Raw genomic sequence first — 22,417 nt, 5'->3', positions numbered from 1 at the left:
GAGCTGAACTAAGTTGAGAAGTGCTATAATGGATAAAATGGAGTGTGCAAAGGGCATCTGAATTCCTCTGTGTGTGTGTGTGGTAGTAGGGAAGCAGGGAGGTGGGGGAGGTTGGTGGAACTGAGTTGGCCAAAGGAAAGTCAATACCTGTTTATGACTGGTTAAGATTTGCATTTGTAAACTACAAACATTATTTGGTAGTTTATTGTTTACAAGATGATTTTTGTTCATTTTCTCAAACCCACAGTGTGAAGCAGGTAGGGAAGGTACTACTTTTACTTTGCTGATGAGGAAACTGAAGATGAGATTAATGTGTCCATGTTCTCTTGTGAATGCTAAATTGCTTCAGTCATGTCTGACTCTTCGTGACCCCATGAATTGCAGCCTGTCAGGTTCCTCTGTCCATAGGATTCTCCAGGCAAAAAATACGAGAGTGGGTTGCCATGCCCTTCTCCAGGGGATCTTCGCAACCCAAGGACTGAACCTGGCTCTCTTGTCTCCTGCACTGGCAGGCAGGGTTTTTTTTGTTTGTTTGTTTGTTTGTTTTTTACCACTAGTGCCACCTGACTAGTGAATAATACTGGTAATAATAATATTCCTCTTAAAAATTATATTCAGCTAAATTTCCTTCTGAAACAAAATGTAAGATTTTTATTTTCCCTGAATCACTTCTTAGGAAAACTTTCTTCTGTTAGCCTCTGTGAAGGGTAGGGGGTGAGGCAGAAAAAAATGTAAGTGTTTTTTGGGATGTTCAGTATTCATTTTTAATCAAAGCAATATGTACAGTAAGGTTCTACAAGTTAATTCAAGGTCCAATTAACTTTCAGATATAAGTATGAGGAAACTTTCTTTAACTTATATAATTCACCACAATGATACTATTACCTGACTATTTTATTATTTTAACTACTATAATTACTATAATAAAGAGTAGAAAAATCTAAAGTGCAGCTGTAGGATTTAACACATGATGTACAATTATTACTGAATGTCAAGATAAGATTGACCCAGGTTATCATTACTAAAACTAGTAAGCTTTGTCTTTAAAAGCATGGAACAGAGAGGGTATTTGCTCCAATTGCTCTGAACGCCTTCACTTCTGCTTCTGGAGGAATACAGCTTTCTCTTGGTGTTCAGCTTATGCTCTAATAGAAGCATGGCTTCTGGCCTCTCCATTTTTAAAGACATAAAGGCAAGAATAGGGATGCAGTTTCACCTCATTATTGCTGTTTAGTTGCTCAGTTATGTCCAACTCTTTGCAACCCCATGGACTGTAGCCTGCCAGGCTCCTCTGTCCATGGGATTTTCCAGGCAAGAATACTGGAGTGGGTTGACATTTCCTTCTCCAGAAAATTAGGTCAAATAACATCCTGGCATTCATTTCCATAACAACTCTCTGGAGAAGGGGAAGGTTTTGGGATGGCCTGATGGGAAGCAAAGCTACACTGCGTTAATACACCCAGTGTATTAACCTATACACCCTCACAACAAATTACACCTACACCAGAATGTGAAAGTGTTACTCACTTCAGTTGTATCCAACTCTTTTGTGACCCCATGGACTGTAGACTGCCAGGCTCCTCTGTTCATGGAATTCTTCAGGCAAGAATACTGGAGTGGGTTGCCAACTTCTCCAGAGGTTCTTCCTGACTTAGCGATTGACCTGAGTCTCTTGCATTGCAGGCAGATTCTTTACCATCTGAGCCACCAGGGAAGCCCCACATCAGAATATCAGTTCAGTTCAGTTCAGTTGCTCAGTCATGTCAGACTCTATGTGACCCCATGGACTGCAGCACACCAGGCCTCCCTGTCCATCACCAACTCCCAGAGTTTACTCAAACTCATGTCCATTGAATCGGTGATGTCATCCAACCATCTCATCCTCTGTCATCCCCTTCTCCTCCTGCCTTCAATCCTTTCCAGCATCAGGGTCTTTTCAAATGAATCAGTTCTTTGCATCAGGTATTCACATCAATACTTTGCCAAAGAGCGGAGAGAGTTGAAGGGAAGATAGTGTTTCTACCCATTAACTCAATATAGTACCTTTTAAAAATGGAAGCATTGCTTAAGTTTCAAAATGTGTATGCCATATTTCATGCTTACTGACTGAAGAATTATTTCACAATCAGTTTACTTCCAGTAAAACTGACTGAACATCAGTAAAAGACGGCATGGGGGATATAGTTCCCTGACCAGGGTTTGAACCTGGGCACCTTGCATTAGGAGTGTGAGGTCCCAGCCTCTGGACCACCAGGAAAACCTCTTGATGTGCTTTTAATGTAAGAAATTCTTTTTTAGCCTGTAGGTTAAAGATATGCTCATGTTTTAAACTTTTATTTTTCTCTCTCGATCTTTTTCGGAACTTTGCATGTGATGTGAAATAAAATTCAATTCTTTTCTCATAAACACACACACAAGAAAACTGGCAAAATAAAAAGTGAGAATCGCTATTTTGATGAATTTTAAAAGTTTTTCTCTGTCTTTCAAAATGTTTGTCCTAGAAACATGCAAGTTATTTTTACTGTCCTTAAGGTTGTTTTCCAAGGACCATTTTTTCCACAATTAGAAAGCATTTTGGTTGTCCAAAAGCTTTTGAATCATCCTAAAGCCATGGCAGAACCTGAACAGCCCTGGCAGGACATGCCTGTATGCTCAACAGCTCAGTGCTGTCTGGCCCTTTGCCAGCCTGTGGACTGTAGCCCACCAGGCTCCTCTGTCCATGGGATTTCCCAGGCAAGAATACTGCAGTGCACTGCATTTCCTTTGCCAGGGGATCTTCCCGACCCAGGGATCAAACCTGCATCTCTTGTGTCTCCTGCACTGGCAGGCGAATTCTTTACCAACTTGGCCACCTGGGAAGTTCCCTGGCAAGACACGAAACAGAAAATGGAGGCACCTTGATTCCCATTTCAAAGCCTTTTTCATGAGACACTTTCCCATTAAATTACACAGCATACAAAATAAGAATTTCTCTGTTGGGAAACAAATACATTTGATAGCATTTTTTATGAGGTTAGTAATTCTGGAAGGTTTTTTTCTTCTTCAAAGGAATTCCATATCCTATAAATTTAAATTATATGCTCCTTTATCTTAAAGGGATCAGAATCCTCAAAGTGATATCACAAGGAGCACAGAACCCAAGGAAGTTTGGGAATCTTGGCTCCTTTGTCAGATTGAGTATCTTCAAAAATTCCTTGAAAAATAAAACCCACCAGTTCTATATATGATTTCTGTGTTACCTCTGAAATGCACAGAACACAGTTCTGAGACATTGCTCTAACTCAACTGCAAAAACAACCAAGCAAGCAAAGAAAACAACCCCAGACAAACAAAACCTGAAACCTAGTGTGAGCGCTAAGTCACTCAAGTCGTGTCTGGCATTTCGGGACCCCGTGCACCCTAGCCTGTCAGGCTTTTTAACTGTCCATGGGATTCTCCAGGCAAGAATACTGGAGTGAGTTGCCATGCCTTCCTCCAAGGGATCTTTTCCACCCAGGGATCGAACTGACCTCTCCTTTATCTCCTGCCTTGGCAGGCGAGTTCTTTACCACTAGTGCCACCTGGGAAGCTCAGTGTTTCTAAGTAGTGGTTCTCAAACGTCACCACAATTTAGCATCTTGTGGAGGACTTGGACACTCAGAGGACTAGGCTTCAGGTCCTGTTTGTGACTCAACAGCTTTGGGGCAAGCCTACTGGGAAATTTTCACTTCTAACTAGACTTCCCAGATAGTGCTGAGGCTGCTGTTCCAGGGATCACACTCAGATCCACTGTATTCGAAATCTCTGCTGACCTGGCTCAAATCAAGACACTTGGAGGTTCTCTGTATCACTTCTGAGGAGGAGACCCACGCACTTAGGGTCAAGTGGCACTTAGGGGACCCAATCTGTACGGAGTTGCCTCAAGCACATTCCTTCCAGGACCTGTCGCCGACTTAGAAACAATAAAAAGCCAGGTAATCGCTAGACAGCTGCTGAAGGTCAAGAGAACCTACTCGTTAAGGAATCGGAATCTAGCACGTGACCGCTGGGCGTTAACAACCGCAGAGGTCTTCTACCTCCTCCCGGATTCCCCGGGTCCCACGGTGCAGGGGAGTCTCCTTACAGCAAGAGTCTCCCAGACCCGTGGCTGCAACTCGCGATGGCGCGTTTGGGGGCGCTTGTCTGTTGCCTGCTAGCCGCCTGGCACTGCCGCCCGGGCCTCGGACTGCCTCTGGCTCCCGCTGGCGCTGGTCCCGCGGTGGGTGAGTCGTCTGTATCCTTTCCGTCCCTGGAGCTGCCCGCGAGTCGCGGCCAACGCGCATGCGCGAAGCCGGGCACAGTGCGTTGGGGCAGCGGGGCGCCTGCGCCAGAGGCCGCGAACCCGGGGGCTGCGCCCCCGCAGCGGGACGCGGGGAGGGCGAGGTGACGGAGGCACCAGAGTGCCCGCTAGGCTCGGCGGGGAGGTCGGGACTGGCTGACAAGAGTGGGGGCGCTTCAGGGGCGCTGCTCCTCTCGTGCAGTGCTTTTCACTTGATGTCTCCTGGTGTGTTTTGCTCCCGGGCAAAAGGAAGGAAACATTGGGTGTCTCAAGGGAAAAAAGAAGCTGGGGGCTGGATGTCCCGCATTCCCAGCGGCCCCGAATCTGCCCCTGTGGGGCGGGGGAGCTGCCGGTTTCAGTGGCTCAGGCGTGTACATTTCAGTGCGACTCGGAGTTTATTACATCCTGGTCGCCAAGTTTGGTGGCCTTTTCGTCCCACTGCACCAACCACAGCACGGGCGCAGGCACCGCGCTCCCTACTCCTAAGGCCACGTTAGAAGGCTCGGGGCCTTCATTTCACTTTACCTGGACGCCCTTGGGTTCTCTGAGGGCAGAGTCAATTTTATTCATTCCCAACGACCTGGACGGAAGTGATTCTCAAAGTGAGGTCTGGGACCAAGAGACCCAGCATCACCTAAACGGGTATAAAGTGCAGCAAGTTTTTAGTCATCCCCAAGTCCTACTAAATCCGAAACCCCTACCATCCGTGTAACAAATCCTTCAGCTGATTCTGGTAAATGCTGGAGTTTGAGAACCACTGGTCCTGAATAGATAAACGTTGGATGGGAAATCCCTTCAGTGTCAGAATATCCCCACCTCCCTGACTCATTTTCAAATAGAATTGCTCAGTTATCTGGGCTTCCCAGGGGGCTCCGTGGTAAAAAATCAGCCTTCCAGTGTAGGAGACATGAGTTCAACCTTGGGTTGAGAAGATCCCCTGGAGGAGGGCATGGCAACCCACTCCAGTATTCTTGCCTGGAGAATCCTATGAGCCTGATGGGCTGCAGTTCATAGGGTCACAAAGAGTTGGACACAGACTCTGCACACAGGTGCTGGTGGTGGCTCTGTTATCTAGAGGAGGGGGAAATGAGCAAGGTGGAGTTATTTTTATGTTTTGTGGTTTGGGCATAGCTGTCTCTGAAACAGCACAGTGCTGACTGCTGAGACTGCTTATCTTTATCACTTTACTTTCTCACATGCCTTCTATTTGTCCAAGGGCCAAGTCCTTGTGACTCAGCTACTCATGACTCATTTGAAAGCTAGAACTGTCAGTCTGGTTTCCCAACTGTCAGTCGTAACAAAAAATTGTCCCCAAATACTTATGTATGCTGGTTTCTGCTTTCATGAAAGCTGTTTTTCTTCAATTATGTGGCTGTTTAGGATTCTGAGATAAAATGTCCTAGATTGCAGGAGGCCAGCCCTTGGCAAATTCACCTTTTGGTTTTAAGGGTCTGATTGCTGAAGGCCTCCATGACAGATATCTGTGGTCTGGTGAATCTTCACAGCTCTCTGTTTCTGTAAGGAAGCTACTCAGAGTTGTCGCCTAAGGAAGAGGGAGGGAGAGGGGGAACCAGGGTTCAAACACCCAATATACATTTGTGAGAATCTTTTAAAAGCTTTAGTCACTAAGTCATGTTTGACCCTTTGAGACCTCATGGGCTGTGTGTAGCCCGCCAGGCTCCTCTGTCCAAGGGGTATTTCAGGCAACAATACTGGAATGGGTTGCTAGTTCCTTCAGGGATCTTCCTGAAGCAGGAATCAAACCTGTGTCACCGCCATTGCAGGTGGATTCTTTACCATTGAGACACATGAGATTTCCCTATATGCCAAACAAGATGTGATAATTGAGTAGTGAAAAGCACGTTGGGCTGTGAACCCAGAGAATCTGGGTTGAAGAGTGGGCTCTGCCACAGGCCAGGTCTATAGCCTTGGACACACACACACACACACACACACACACACACACACACACACACAGTATTTTGTATAAATTTCATTAGAGGCGGGAGGTGAGGTCTCTAGATGTTTATTATTGATAAATCCCGGGTTAAGAACCTGTCAGGGCTGCATTCTTGGCTTCTATTTAAAGATACCCTTCAGTGCATCTAAATAATTACCGCTTAACTGATATATCTAGCAGTGCAATGGTAGTGGAAAGAGCTCTAGACTGAAAGTCTGGAGAGACTGGTTCCATTTCAGCTTTCAATACTGAGTCACCATGTGATCTTCAGGAAATCCTGAATCTTCCTGTGCCTAATTAAAGAATGTTTATTGGGGACCTACCATAGATCAGACATATTCTAGATGCTGGTAATAGGTTACATCAGATGAGTGTCTTCAATGTGTTTTCAGGTTTGTTTTACAAAAATTTTGTTTAGAAAAATTTAATATATTAGTAATTTCATGTCTCTTACTTGACACAGTATTTCCTGTAGGTGTGTTGTTATCTATTTTGCATGAGGCAAGTGAGATGGAAGGACTTTTTTATTCTGAAAGGATTTTTGCATGTGAAGTAACACAGAACAATGTCAACTCTGGAATCAGATTTCTGGAATTGCTGTCTTAGTTCTGTTGCATATGACATATGTGATTTGGACTTATCTGTAAAATGAAAATAATGGTCAGTAAATACATGTAAAGCATAAGAAACAGTGTTAAAGTAAGTACTCAATACATTTCCACTACTTGGAAATGAGGAAATTCAGTGTCAAATGCAAACTTGACCTTACAAATGAACAACAATATAACTAATGCTGAGCTTACCAAGTGCCAGGCCTTTATTTCTACTAAGTCACTTAACCCTCATTCAGTAGACAATAATATTATTTCCATTTTATGGATGAAACAGGCTGAGATCATACAACTAGATTGGGAAGAAGAGCTTGGATTTGAAGTCAGGCAGTCTAATTCTGGAGCCCCTATTCTTTTTTAATTTTTATTTTTTAAATTATTTATCTATTTTGGCTACGTGGCAGGCATGTGGGATTTTTGTTCCCTAATCAGGACTTGAACCCATGCCTCCTGCTTTGGGAGCACATAGTCTTAACCACTGGACTGTCAGGGAAGTCTGTGGAGCCCCCATTCTTAACCATAACACTATACTTTTCTGCTTGTAAGTTCACTACACACCTTAACATTCTTTGAATAATATACATATTTACATAAAACTGAGATGCAGTGTATATTTATACCTCAAGGAAGGGCTGTCTCCAGGATAATTCTGTTATCTGCCAATCCACTTTATGTGCTGGGTAAAGTCGGTCCAAGCTGGAAAAAAGTTGGAGTACTTTCTGCATTATGGAATAAAATAAATTACTCATGGCAAAAGTTTTCAAATGAGGACTGAATACCAAGTAATTGACCATGAAGACTATTTGATGACTACTTTGTTCTGGATTTTTTTTGTCTACCACTTCTTAGCTATGGGCTTAAAATGTGCTGTTGTAACAATGTCATGGAGAAACAACATCCCAAATATATATAATATGCCTTTTCCACCTTAAATCAACTGCTTTAAATTTTCTACTTTATTATCCAGCTTTGGGTTTTATTGAAGTATTTGCTCAGGTGCAAACTTAGCTTTTTATTATTTGTGTAGATAAAACTTTGTGTTCTGCTCATTTTTTTCCATGCTTCTGGTGTGGTATGTTGCTACTCTGTCACTTCTGATGTGTTTCCTATTGTAAATTAGTCATTATCAGATTAAGCTCAAAATTCAAAGTGTGAAAAAGTCTCAATATTGAAACAATTTTTTGGTCATATATAAGAAAGCAGCAAAACATTGAAGATATGTGTAAATCAATTGTAAGCAAACTTGAGGGTCTTTCAAAACAGGGGTTCAGATTTTGGCTCTCCTGTTTCTTAAGCTGTATATACTAGAGCAGATGTTCTAATTGACCCATTATTAATTTCTCAACTCTAAAATAGGAACAGGGATTCCTGCTTAAGAAGTAGTTTTGAGAATGAAATTACATAGTGTATTTCAGTTATTTCCACAATGTCTGGCATATGGTGAATACTTAATAAAGAGAGCTGCTACTATGCTTATTAGTACTGGTGTTTCCTTCAGTGAAAGAATCTTTGTCAAGATGATTTCCAAGCAAGGGTGCTATCAAATGATTCCTGAAAACCCAAATGGAAGCATGCTGCTACTGCTGCTGCTAAGTCGCTTTAGTCGTGTCCAACTCTGTGTGACCCCATAGACCGCAGCCCACCAGGCTACCCCGTCCCTGGGATCCTCCAGGCAAGAACACTGGAGTAGGTTGCCATTTCCTTCTCCAATGCATGAAAGTGAAGTCACTCAGTCGTGTCTGACTCTTCCCAACCCCATGGACTGCAGCCTACCAGGCTCCTCCATCCATGGGATTTACCAGGCAAGAGTACTGGGATTTCCAGGCAAGAGTACTGGAGTGGGGTGCCATTGCCTTCTTCTTTAACAAATGCTTCCCTTAATATTATTAACATTTTAGACAGTGTATAATAGAAGATGTCCCTCTATTAAATTGCTTTTGAGAACCTCTAGCAATGGCTATTTTTGGCTGATTGAAGACTCATTTTCCATTAATGTTGAGAGACAAGGTTTTACACCAAAATTAGGAGTAAGATTTATTGGTTACAAGTTCTGCAATCTATTCCTTGGTGGCTCAGACAGTAAAGAATCTGCCTGTGATGTGGATACCTGGGTTGGGAAGATCCCCTAGAGAAGGCAATGGCTACCTGTTTCCATATTCTTGCCTGGAGAATTCCATGGACAGAGGAGCCTGGCTGGCTACAGTCCATGGGGTGGCAAAGAGTCAGACGTAACTGAGCGACTAACATACATACATACATACATCTGCAATCTCTTCACTCTGTAACCCCAACAAAACACATCATATTTTTATGTCCATTTTTGTACAAGAAGAAAATAATTTCTAAAACATTAAATTCTATAAGGAAGAAGGTATGCTTCTTCCTTAAGCATATGAAGCTTCTTCCTTAATAAGCATATTAAGATACAATATATGGGATTATTATTGACTTCCCAGAAAAGAGTTTCCATGTATATCACTATGCAAACTTATGTTTGTAATATAGTCATTGTTAATTAGTCACACTGTCACTGATTTCATCAATTTTGTTGTGTGCAAATAGTGAATTCTACTAAAATCTTCCTACTATCTTTAGAGTCAGTATTCTCACAGGGAAAGACTGTATTTAATTTCAGGGCATATGGATATTTAGGCTTCCCAGGTGGCGAATCCACCTGCCAATGTAGGAGATGCAAGCGACATGGGTTTGATCCCTGGGGTGGGAAGATCCTCTGGAGAAGGAAGTGTAAATCCATTCCAGTATTCTTTCCTGGGAAATCTCATGGACAGATGAGCCAGGAGGGCTACAGTCCCTGGGTTCACAAAAAGTTGGACAGGACTACTGAGCTACTCAGCACATGGATATTTAAATTGCTAAGGCTTTCTTCTAACACAGGACAGAATGCCTGTTTCGTCTTACTGTAAATATCTGTATGGGAATTCCAAAAGAGAAGTAGGTTTAACACCACTTGTTTTCTCATCAACAGGACAGTTTTGGCATGTGACAGACTTCCACTTAGATCCTACTTACCACATCACAGGTGACCACACAAAAGTGTGCGCTTCCTCTAAAGGTGCAAAAGCCTCAGATCCTGGTCCTTTTGGAGATGTAATGTGTGATTCTCCTTATCGCCTCATTTTTTCAGCACTTGATTTTATTAAAAATTCAGGACAAAAAGTATCTTTTATGATATGGACAGGGTGAGTGATTATATAAATATCGTATAGTTACTGAGTATATATCTACAGTGTCCTAAGCTTCATTAAGATGTTTAATTTCATAAGAAACTTAATTTACATGTTAAGAATTATTGGGGCTTAAAAAATACTAGATCAAATAAGTCAGCATTATTAGGGATAAGAAAAACTTTCATAGTCCCAGTTTTATTTGTTTAGAATATATCCTCTAGAAATATGTCCATATTAACTAAGAGATGAGTTTATAAATAGCTTTTTGTGTCATTATCTTGAGATGTTTATTAATGTGATAATAAGTCTTGATTAAATAATCAAAAAACAAAAGTCAGCAATGGGAATTAACCTGTGATAGTGATTTTACAAACATCATCTTCTGGTGGTGTAGTTATTAACTAATTCTATTCATCATGACAGAGTGAAGAGGTCTGTATTTCCTGTACCTGCAATAATGATCGTGGCCTTATTTTTTTTTTAATATAAATTTATTTATTTTAATTGGAGGTTAATTACTTTACAATATTGTATTGGTTTTGCCATACATCAACATGAATCCACCACAGGTATACACATGTTCCCCATCCTGAACTTATACATTGTAACTCGTTTAATCTCCACAATAGATGTTGTTATTATTCTTCCCATTTTACAGATAAGGAAATTAAGGCCCCGGAGCATCTAAGTAACTTGTCCAAGTGCTCACAGCTGTAAGAGGGCAAACCTGGCACTTTTGGCCCTGGAGTCTGTGCTTTTAATTACTAAGCATTTTTGCCTCTTACAAATCTTCAGTCAGGCAGTGAAATAGGCTGACATTTTCAGTTTATCTTTTGTATTTCACAAGTTTTCTTTTTCTTTAGGGTTCTCAGTGGAACAAAAGTAAGTGCAGAGTAGTTTATCAACACTTTATCATCTGTTGATTTATGGTAGACTTCGAATGACAATACAGAAAAGCTTTACACAAGAGTCTAGTGACTTTTTATAGAAACCGATTTTGTTTTCTGTGATTCTGTCTTCTTTTCAGGGATAGCCCACCTCATGTTCCAGTGCCTGAACTCTCAACAGACAAAGTCATAAATGTGATTGCTAATCTCACAACCACTATCCAGCGTCTCTTTCCAGATCTCCAGGTTTTCCCTGCATTGGGTAATCATGACTACTGGCCACAGGTAAATTTGACCACAACTTCTGGAAATGCTTGGAGAACTTTTCCCATCAGTAGTGTCAAAGTTTTGCAACTGATTGGTTGATAATAGAGCATGGGATCAGGGCTCGTGGAGGTAGAGTGTGCTCTTAACACTAACCTTTGAGGAAGGCAAGACACATGGTTTGGGGACTTAAAACTGACTCGTAATAGTTCATAAAAAGTTATGTCCATAGTGGGGTTTTGGAAGCAGATTACTTAGTTCATGGGTTATTAATTTGTGATTTCCTTCTTATTCTTCCTCAGTTTTTTTTAAAAATTATTTTGTTCATTTTAATTTCCATGTTCAGGTTAGCATAAAAAGGTTAATGTTGACGAATGTTTACATGTTTTAGAATTTCTATTAGACATACTAAGCTACTCATACTCTGATCTAAGCTGGATTGTGATTAAAAACAAAAGCATCGAGAATTATCATAAGAACCAAGAAGGGAAGTCCATGTTCAAAATATAATTCAAGGCAGAGAGTATGTTCAGAGTATTTTTAATGTCTGAGACAACCTAGGCTTCAGCGTCTATTAGAGTGGCTGTTTTATTAAACAGCCTGTGCATAACAGTCAGATAGCAGTTCCAGTAACAGGAATCTGCTGTAGCATTTGTTCAGATTCAAGAGATCTTAGAGATTATTGCAGGACTTGACAAACCAGGGCCTGTGGTCCAGTTGTGTCCTGACCCCTGATGTCGTAAATAAAAGTTTCATTGGAATAGAGCCATGGCTATTCTTTCTGTTTTACCTGTGGTTGCTTGTGTACTGTGACAGCAGAGAATAGTTACCATGTTGACCACATGACCCTGAAGCCTAAAGTGTTATTATTTGACCCTGCATAGAAACAGTTTGCTGACCCTTGGTCTAGATCAACTCTTCAGTTTATAAACGAGGAAACTGAGGCCCTGAACAGTGCTCGTTTAAGTGTTCAGTCACTTAGTGGCAGAACCCACATCCTGAATCTTTTGTGTTCGCCTGAACAAGCATCCTTTCACAGGTCCTTTGCTCTTGCCAGACTAACATATCAGCATTTCCTGAACATGATGTTTACTTTCATGCCTTTCTTTGTCTACGTTTTGCTTTGTGTTTAGAATATCTTTTCCATCTCATGTCAAAAGACTGCTTAATGAGGGTCTTGATTATATTAGTTAATTAATCTAAATACTGTGACTTTGAAAGTTGCACTTTAGAACGAGCTTAAGTTTAAGTGACTTCCTGGGTCTGGCCTCCAGTCTTGAGATGAATAATATGTGAGTCTTGGTGACAGTCAGCCTCTTAACTAGTGATCAGGTTTTGCTACTGTTGAAATGTGAGACCACACAGAGCAGAGGGTTGGAGGTGGACAATCTCCAGGAATCAGAGGTTACACATGTTGTTTTTATAAGCTTTAGGTGACAGACAGACTGCTGTAATGGAAAACCTGTGGGGTTTATTGTCACATTCATTAGAATTAAAAAACCTGTCCTGCTTCTAATAGCTGAGCAACTTGAGTAATGCATGTAATTATCCCTGATCATTTGTAAACAAGAGCAGTAATACTTAACCTTGCAAAGTTTTGGGGAGAATTAGTGACGCTCAGTGGAAAGGGCATAGTTGCCTACCTGGCACATTATAAGCCCTCAGTCAGTGGAGGGGTGGTTTTGTAGCATGAAGCAGTGACATGGGACACGTGTTTCCTAACTCCTCTGAGGATTGGTTTCATTTTACTTTTATCTCTGCCTTCTTCTTGTGAAGCCAAATCTTATAATAAGTCAAAGATATAGGTACTATCCAAGTCTAAAATATATCCTATTACATGTACAACTAGGATCAATTGGGCAGCCTTTATACCTTAAACAGCTAATTTTTTCCTCTTTCTAGCTTGTGATCTTGTATCTGAAAATCTTCTTTCTACTATTCTGCCATCTTTCCTTCCATCCCAGTTTCAGGAATGTCAAATGTAACACGAAAGCCCCACAACAAATTCACTTAGAGTCTACTCATATCTGAAATCAAATTCTGGTGAATGTTAGTAACAAATAAATTGGATGTGTTATTTCTCCCATCAGCATGTATATAAACATAGCTACATAAACACACAGATACAGACACAAGTTCCCACCCATTATGTCAGAAGTAGATATTCATATGGACAGCCCAAGGATTTCTTCCCATTGCCACTCAAGGAAGCAGCCCAGACCAGCATCCTCATTTACTCCTACACTGGCAAAGCTGGTGCCACCAAACTGTGGGTGGCGCCACTTCTCATTGTGCAATAGATAATTGGATGTAAGAGTGATGATAGAAAGACGTGGAATTTAGACCTAGCTCTGGAACTGACAAGCTCTCTCTGAATCACTTAACTCTGGTGCTCATATTTCTCATGTTTAAAGTAGACAGAAAAGTTTAGGGTAATGTTTATATATAATTTTGATTCTACATGACTATACCAGTATCTTGGCATCCATCCTGAAGTAAACAAATGGCTAAAATGTTAGGTTTTTTATGATGATGATGCTTACCAACGTTTGATTAGGATTTAGATTGGGCAAAGCCACTGTGTAACTTTCAGACAGATCAGTCCGATCTCTGGCACAAACTGAAAATATACTTTGAATAATTAGTTTCAATTAAAAGAAGTCATTTACTTATAACTTTCCCTGAATATATTTATATTTGAATCATGTATTAGGCATATGTATTAGGAACTAATGTGACTTGAATGTCATTTTTAAAAAGGTAAAGCATTTTAATTAATGATGGCAGTGAAAGTCCTTGAAGAAATAGGTCTGGGTCACCAATATACAGAGGGAAATGAAGAAAGTGAAGAAAATGGCTTCAGTTTTTTAGCATAATTTTTTGAAAAGAAAACAGAAAGAATCACTCAATTTCACAAATGATTTCTGAGTTTTTATTCAGTATCTATTTTCTTGAAGCTTTATTTTTTTTGTCTAGAGCTTACATCACGATAAGGGTTCTTTAATAATGATATGATAAAGTAGGATGATAAAAATACTGTATGTTATACATATAATATTTAGAAAATCAAAATTATATGATTTAGGCTAACCTGAAGAGTTGTTGTTGTTTAGTCACTAAGTTGTGTCTGACTCTTTGCGACCCCATGGACTGCAGCACGCCAGGCTTCCCTGTCCTTCACTATCTCCCCGTGTTAGCTCAAATTCATTCCATTGAGTTGGTGATGCTCTCTATCTCATCCTCTGCCACCCTCTTCTCCTTTTGGCTTCAGTCTTTCCCAGCATCAGGGTCTTTTCCAATGAGTCGGCTCTTTGCATCAGGTGGCCAAAGTATTAGAACTTCGGCTTCAGCATCAGCCTTTCCAATGAATATTCAGGGTTGACATAAAGAGACTCAAAATCAAAAACATGTGGTTATAAGTCTTCTTTCAAGAAGTTAAAATGCTTTATACTAGTGTTAACATTTCAGAGGACTTTGTTTAATTCTGAAATCATGATGTTTTCTCCACTTCCTAGGCATGCTACACCAGAACTTACATTTTCACGGGCAAAGTTGCCTTCAATGTCTAGTGAGCACACTCCCACATCCATTTTGTACTCAGTTATGCCAAAACAAGGGCTTTTTTCTGTATATGGCACCATGTTGGTGTCTGGGCCATTGTTTTTACTTTGATTCCCTTTCTTGTCAACTTGATGAAATCATTCTTCAAGGTCTGGTTCAAATGCTCTTCTCACTCTCCCTGCTGACTCTCTAGGGCAGCCTTGATTATTCTTGTTTCTCCACTCACAGGATCCTTGGGATGGTTCCTAGCACATTGTCTTACAGACGGCTGGTTGCATTTTGTTCTCCATCTCCCCAGCAAAGCCATAAATACCTTGAAAAATTAAGTATATCTAGTATTCCTGCATCTCCAGATGCCTGCTATGGTGGTAATCGCTCAAGTCATGTTTAAAGTAATTCATCCATGTATCTTCAGAGTTTTAATGTTGGATTATATTGTCTGTGGCCAGGATCAACTGCCTATAGTCACCAGCAAAGTGTACAGTGCAGTAGCAAACCTCTGGAAACCATGGCTGACTGAAGAAGCTATTACTACTTTAAGGAAAGGTAAGTATACTCAGCCTTATTTTTTGTTCAGCTAATATTGTTTGGATATTTAGTGTTTGCTTGGGTGTGCCAATTCTGAAGGGTCTCTGTGCCCAGTTTTCCTAGAGGTCTTACCATGTTTGAAAGCCGAGGAGTGGCATGGATGGTGAGTGGGCCAGGGTCCTGGCGGCTAACTCTGAAAGCGCCATGACAGCAGGGTTCTGTCACCACTGGTTCACAGGTGTGAGTGGGGTTATGCGTTTAAGCAGCTTTGATTTATCTGCTGCTGTATCTTCAGTGTTCTCATTCTTTAGATTTTAGATTTCATTGTATCTCTTAATTCCCCAAACATACAAAAGTAGAAGTTGATTTCTTAATCGTTTTCATTCCTTGATAAAAATCAGTACCGCATTGCCTAGTTATCTTTTCATAAGAATGCTAAACACAACTGTTGTGACCTCAGTATGTGGAAGGGCAGCACTGGACTCACAGAGAAGGTTTTCAGTAAGTGTTTGTTAAATCTGATTCTTATGCAATAATAAGCCTATTTAAGTGCAAACGAGGCAGTGAGAAATGAGTATAACCTTCCTCGATGGATTGTAAACCTTAATTAAGATTTTTGCTTTCACAGTGTCTATGTATCTGTGTATTATTTTATTAATAGAATATGTTTAAAATTTGTTTTTATAGGTGGCTTTTATACACAGAAAGTTTCAAATAATCCGAAACTTCGGATCATCAGTCTCAACACAAACTTATACTATGGCCCAAATTCCATGACCCTAAATCAGACTGATCCAGCAAATCAATTTGAATGGCTAGAAAATACACTGAACCTCTCTCAGCAAAATAAAGAGAAGGTAGACGCCATAGATCAACATCACTGGGGATAAACAGAGGGTTATACTTGTGAATTTATTAGACTTGCAAGGGGTCAGGTATTAAGAAAAGTATTAAAATGTAAAGATGTTCTTGCATAAAACAGTTTATGATTTGCTCTGTTGTTGATGCTATTTGTGTTTTAGTTTGCTCTAAGGCTTGATCAGTTCAGTTCAGTTCAGTCGCTTAGTCGTGTCCGACTCTTTGCGACCCCCTGGACTGCAGCCGGTCACAGTTACCTAATGTCACAATGTCCAGGGGATCATCCCAACTCAGGGATCAAACCCACATCTCTCGTGTCTCCTGCATTGGCAGGTGGGTTCTTTACCATTCGTGCCACCTGGGAAGACTGTCATATCATAAACCATGCAGTTTAAATAGACAAGTATAAATTTAAGACCATTAATAGCTTCATAATTTCTTCTTTTTTGATAAATAAGTAGGAGAGATGGTATATTTGTTTTCTAAACTTTAATTAATGTACTTTCAATCTTGGGTACCTAAATGTCTTTTTGTTATGATAAATGTGCAGAAAGAATCCCAACAGTCCTCTTTGTGTTTCTCTCTCCAGGTGTACATCATAGCTCATGTTCCAGTCGGGTATCTGCCCTTTGCAAGGGGCATCCCAGCAATGAGAAAATGCCATAATGAGAAATTGATAGACATTTTTAGAAAATACAGTGACATCATTGCAGGGCAATTTTATGGACATACTCACAGAGATAGTATTATGGTTCTTTCAGATAAAAAAGGTAATAAAGTGTTCTATTTGTATCTATTTTGCGACACAAAATAGTGAATATTACTGAATAGTGAATATAACTTTTACTGATCCAGTAAATTTAACGTTTATTAAATCTACTTGCCAGCACTAGCTTGTTCTCACTTACCTTCAATGAGTATATATATAGTCCTATAGTGTATAAGACTATATCTAGTCCAACTGCTGGACTTCTTATTAACTTCCCAAAGCCATCACCATTTGATCGCTGTTGACCCAAAAGTCTCTGAAACCTTCAGCTCACTCAAATGTTCTTTTAGGTCTGAAAGTTTAGAGAAGCACTGTTTTTGTTTTACTTGTGAGACTCAAGATTCTTTCTTTTTTTTATTCATTTATTTTAAATTGGAGGCTAATTATAATATTGTGGTGGTTTTTGCCATACTTTTTTTAAACGGTTTATTTATTTTTGACTGCGCTGGGTCTTTGCTGCTGCGCGCAGGCTTCTCGAGTTGTGGATAGTGGGGGCTACCCTCTAGTTGCGGTGTGCATGCGTCTCATTGCTGTGGCTTCTCTTGTTGGGGAGTACAGGCCCTAGGCTGTGCGGGCTTCAGTACTTACGGCACACAGGCTTAGTTGTCCCACAGCATGTGGGATCTTCCTGGACCAGGGACCAAACCTGTGTCCCCTGCATTTGCAGGTGGATGGACTCTTAACCACTGGACTACCAGGGAAGTCCTCAAGTTTCTTTTGCTATGACTAGTCTGTCTTAGAATTTAAAGAGCAAAGCACAGTTTACTGTGGTTTAAAGTAAAATATATTAAGCTCTTAACTTTTAAGTGCTTACCAACATGGTCATCTACTCAGCATTAAAAGAAAAATAAAACAGAAGGAGCACTTACATTAAATAAGACAATGATTATCTATTCTTAAAGATAACTTCTGTATGAGGGCAGAAAACTGAGAGTTAACAAAATAAAAGTTTTGATTTTTTAGTAGTCAGCCAGGATAAAAATCAATATATATATATATTTCAGTAATTGGAGAACATTTTTGAAATGCTTTGCCTTTTTCATCTAGGATGACTGGACTTGGTAAAAATGACCATTTTTCAGCCTTTGATAGCTTGTTTACTTAGATATAATAGATATAAAACATGGTGACACTTTAATCAAATTCTTATTATGTAACTATTGGAATATTGTCATAGGTGGAGTACAAAAAAACTAGCTTTGTATTTTTCATGTGTGTATACTTGTAATAACTTGGATATTTTTATCATGAAAAATTTCAAATATATATAAAAGCAGAGATATTGAAATATCTATCAAGATTTGTTTTACCAATGATTCTCTTCTTTGAGGTATTTGAAAGTAAATGTCAAACATTAAATGTATTTCAATACTACGTGTGTCACACACTGCTAAAACATTTGGATAACAACGTAATCATAATTCCAGTAACTTAACTAACAGAACCAACAATAATTCTTTCAATCTCCTTCCTAATAAAGCTTTCCCCTGTTTTCTCAAAAATGTCTCTTTACTGTTGTTTTAAATCAGGATCCATCAAGCATCACACATTATTCGACTGTTGTGACTGTTAATTTCTTAACCTGAAACTTTTTGTACCTTTAATATCATTAAGCTCATTGTTAAACACACATGTATTTATGCACATATGTCTCGTCCAGGAAAGCCAGTGAATTCTTTGTTCGTGGCCCCTGCTGTCACTCCAGTGAGAAGTGTTTTGGAGAGACTGACCAACAATCCCGGTGTCAGACTATTTCAGTATGAGCCTCGTGAGTATAAATTATTGGTAAGTTGGTGTGACTTTTAGAACTGACTTCATAGTTTTGCATGTCTATGTAGTTTTCATCAGTTTAGTTGAATGTTTTCAACACAGCTACTATAAGTTGTACTTTATGCTGAAATCTCAAGATGTCTTCTTTTTTGTGTCTTGAATGTCAGCTTTATATCAATTCCGCATTTAGTTTATGAATACTGTACCTTTCAACTAATATGTAATTTGAAAAGAGTTTCTCAGGTAAAGTCTCTACTGATGTAATTGCATTTTTCTCCGAGGTAAATTTGGTAAGCAATAGTTCTATTATTCCCTGGAGCATGTTTTTACAAAAAACAATAGTGCAGGAGAAATCTCGTTTTAATCCATAAGCATTAAATTAAGAAAGATAATATAACAATTGACTGATAAGAATAGTCCAAAAGAAATTTTTTACAACTATTAGTTGCCTGTTTTTAGATCTGAAACTCATGTGTATGTGTGTACATTGACATAGAAAGATGTACGTGCTATAACGTTATATCATTTTTTAAAGTGCAAAATAGTTTGTATAGTTTGATTTCATTTTATGAAAAAATGAAAAAGATAGTAAAAAGAAATTAAATACCTGTATTTCTTTTGTACATACAGTCTGGAACAGCACACACACACTGGAGTGCTGGTAAACGTTTAATAGCTGGCTCACTGGGGGGTGGAAGGTGCTTTGTTTTGTAGTGTTTGCCAATTTCCATGGCATAAATACTCCCCAAATGGCCAATTTCAAGCTGCGGTAATGATATAAACTAGCTTGTGAGTTTCCTGAAAATTGACAGCATTTGTGGGCTTGTACAAGCCACCTGCTGCATATAACTGATTTATAGACAGTTGTTAGCAGTGGTTACTTCGGAGGTGTATGAACTGAAGGCTTTTTATTCTGTATATCTTTCTGTATAGTTGGATTATTTTCTATTATGTTCTTTCATTATATTTTATATGAGCAAAACAATATAGATTTTTCTATCCGGACTCTTTTTCCTTAAAAGCGATTCTCAGTTTTTAAAATGACTACACTTTAAAATTAAGAAAGTCACATAAATCCTAATAAGAACTCTACTTGCTATGCAGTACGTTACATGCCCAACTATGAACCAGGCTTTATTACTCTTTTTAACTATTTTTTAACTATAGGATATGCTGCAGTATTACTTGAATCTGACAGATGCTAATCTAAAGGCAGAATCCAATTGGAAGCTGGAGTATAACCTGACCCAGGCCTATGACATTGAAGATTTGCAGCCAAAAAGTTTGTATAAGTTAGCTAAACAATTTGTAATCCAAGAGAGTAAACAGTTCATAAAATACTACAAATACTTCTTTGTGAGTTATGACAGCAGTGTAATTTGTCAGGGAAAATGTAAGATCTTTCAGATTTGTGCAATTATGAACCTTGATGTTATTTCTTATACAGATTGCTTCAGACAATATCATATGAAGCACAGTCTGTAATATTTCACAGTTTGTTCTCTTTGATAATGAAACAGTGCTCTGCTTCTTGAGATCAGTTTGTGGAAATTGTTATGCAAATCTTTGTGAGTTACTGAGTGGGCAGGAATAATTCCTGTCTTTGCTTTTTTATGATGCAAAAATGTAGCACTCTCAATTTTTATTATGTTGAATGTATTTAAATTGCCCATTACTAGAATGATGTTTGAATGTAAATACCCTATCTTCCAGGACTTCCTAGGTGGCTCAGTGGTAAAGAACCTGTCTGCCAATGCCAAGGCAGGAGACTCAGGAAATTCAGGTTCAGTCCCTGGGTCCGGAAGTTCTCCTGGAGTAGGAAATGGCAAACTGCTCCAGTATTCTTGCTTGAAAATTTCATGGACAGAGGAGCTTGGTGGGCTCCAGTCCATGGGGTCCCCAAAAGTGGGATACAACTGAACACGCACACACCTTATCTTCCAGTTTATATAATTGTACCTAATTTATACTCTAGTTGCAATTGTCATTTATACAATAAAACAAATTATTTTTCCTTAAGTGGAATGAATTATTTTTAATATGGTCATTTTCAGTTTTTAATTCACTCTCTTGGAAACTTCATGTGTAAACTCAGGTTCAAACTGTTTTAAGTATCATGAGGTTAACCCTGTTTTTGCACTGTCTACTCTTGAGAAAACACCAAGGTCACATTAGAGCTGTCTCTGATTCTATGAGACATCATGGGACAGGACTTCATTACCTGTCTTCACTCTGTGAGTGAAGGAGAACCCTTTTTAGTACTGCTAGGTTTTAAGGAAGACAATGTCGTAAGAGAATGGATAAATGAAATATTTTACCAAATTTTAAAAATTACAGAGATATTGATAGTATAGCTTGCTTAGAGATGTATGTAAGAGATCCCCCCAAAAGAGGTACGTTGGTAAATCAAATACAAGAATGTTGGAGGTTAATGAATGGGAAAGTTGATTGGGGAGAGATATATAACAGGACTTAAATGCATTGGGAAAGTTTTATTTCCTAATTCAATCAATGGCTATGTTGATGTTAGCTCTACATTTTTCTTCAGTTCAGTTCAGTTGTTCAGTCGTGTCAAACTCTGTGACAGCATGGACTGCCGCACGCCAGGCCTCCCTGTCCATCATCAACTCCCAGACTTTACTCAAACTCATATCCATTGAGTCAGTGATGCCATCCAACCTTTCATCCCCTTCTCCTCCTGCCTTCAGTCTTTCTCAGCATCAGTGTCTTTTCCAATGAGTCAGTTCTTCGCATCAGGTGGCCAAAGTATTGGAGTTTCAGATTCAGCACCAGTCCTTCTGATGACTATTCAGGACTGATTTCCTTTAGGATGGACTGGTTTGATCTTGCAGTCCAAGGGACTCTCAAGAATCTTTTCCAACACCACAATTCAAAAGCATCAATTCTTCAGCGCTCAGATTTCTTTATTGTCCAACTCTCACATCTATACATGACTACTGGAAAAACCATAACTGACTAGATGGACCTTTGTTGGCAAAGTAATGTCTCTGCTTTTTAATATGCTGGCTAGGTTGGTCATAACTTTTCTTCCAAGGAGTAAGCATCTTTTAATTTCATGGCTGCAATCACCAGCTGCAGTGATTTTGGAGCCCCACAAAATAAAGTCTGCCACTGTTTCCATTGTTTCCCCATCTAATTGCCATGAAGTGATGGGACCAGATGCCATGATAGTTTTCTGAATGCTGAGCTTTAAGCCAACTTTTTCATTCTCCTCTTTCACTTTCATCAAGAGGCTCTTTAGTTCTTTGATTTCTGCCATAAGGGTGGTGTCATCTGCATATCTGAGGTTATTGATATTTCTCCTGGCAATCTTGATTCCAGCTTGTGCTTCTTCCACTCCAGTGTTTCTCATGATGTACTCTGCATATACGTTAAATAAGCATGGTGACAATATACAGCCTTGACGTACTCCTTTTCCTATTTGGAACTGGTCTATTGTTCCATGTCCAGTTCTAACTGTTGCTTCCTGACCTGCATACAGATTTCTCAAGAGGCAAGTCAGGTGGTCTGGTAGTCCCATCTCTTGAAGTATTTTCCACAGTCTGTTGTGATCCACACAGTCAAAGGCTTTGGCATAGTCAATAAAGCAGAAATAGATGTTTTTCTGGAACTCTCTTGCTTTTTCAATGATCCAGTGGATGTTGGCAATTTGATCTCTGGTTCCTCTGCCTTTTCAAAATCCAGCTTGAACATCTGGAAGTTC

General features: G+C 39.6%; 1 protein-coding gene across 1 annotated transcript; it reads left to right on the top strand.

Annotated features, from left to right (window-relative positions):
* The first annotated feature begins 4,018 nt into the window (after nt 1-4,018).
* On the top strand, nt 4,019-20,712 carry SMPDL3A (sphingomyelin phosphodiesterase acid like 3A). Its single transcript, XM_040239012.1, has 8 exons — nt 4,019-4,241; nt 9,855-10,068; nt 11,084-11,228; nt 15,218-15,314; nt 15,984-16,153; nt 16,744-16,924; nt 18,584-18,708; nt 19,861-20,712. The coding sequence occupies exons 1-8, from the start codon at nt 4,139-4,141 to the stop codon at nt 20,176-20,178; spliced, it is 1,353 nt and encodes a 450-aa protein (XP_040094946.1). The 5' UTR covers nt 4,019-4,138; the 3' UTR covers nt 20,179-20,712.
* The last annotated feature ends 1,705 nt before the right edge of the window (nt 20,713-22,417 follow it).

Source organism: Oryx dammah, unplaced genomic scaffold (genome assembly GCF_014754425.2).
Source record: "Oryx dammah isolate SB20612 unplaced genomic scaffold, SCBI_Odam_1.1 HiC_scaffold_4, whole genome shotgun sequence".
Lineage (NCBI taxonomy): Eukaryota > Metazoa > Chordata > Mammalia > Artiodactyla > Bovidae > Oryx > Oryx dammah.
This window is presented reverse-complemented; position numbering and strand designations above follow the sequence as displayed.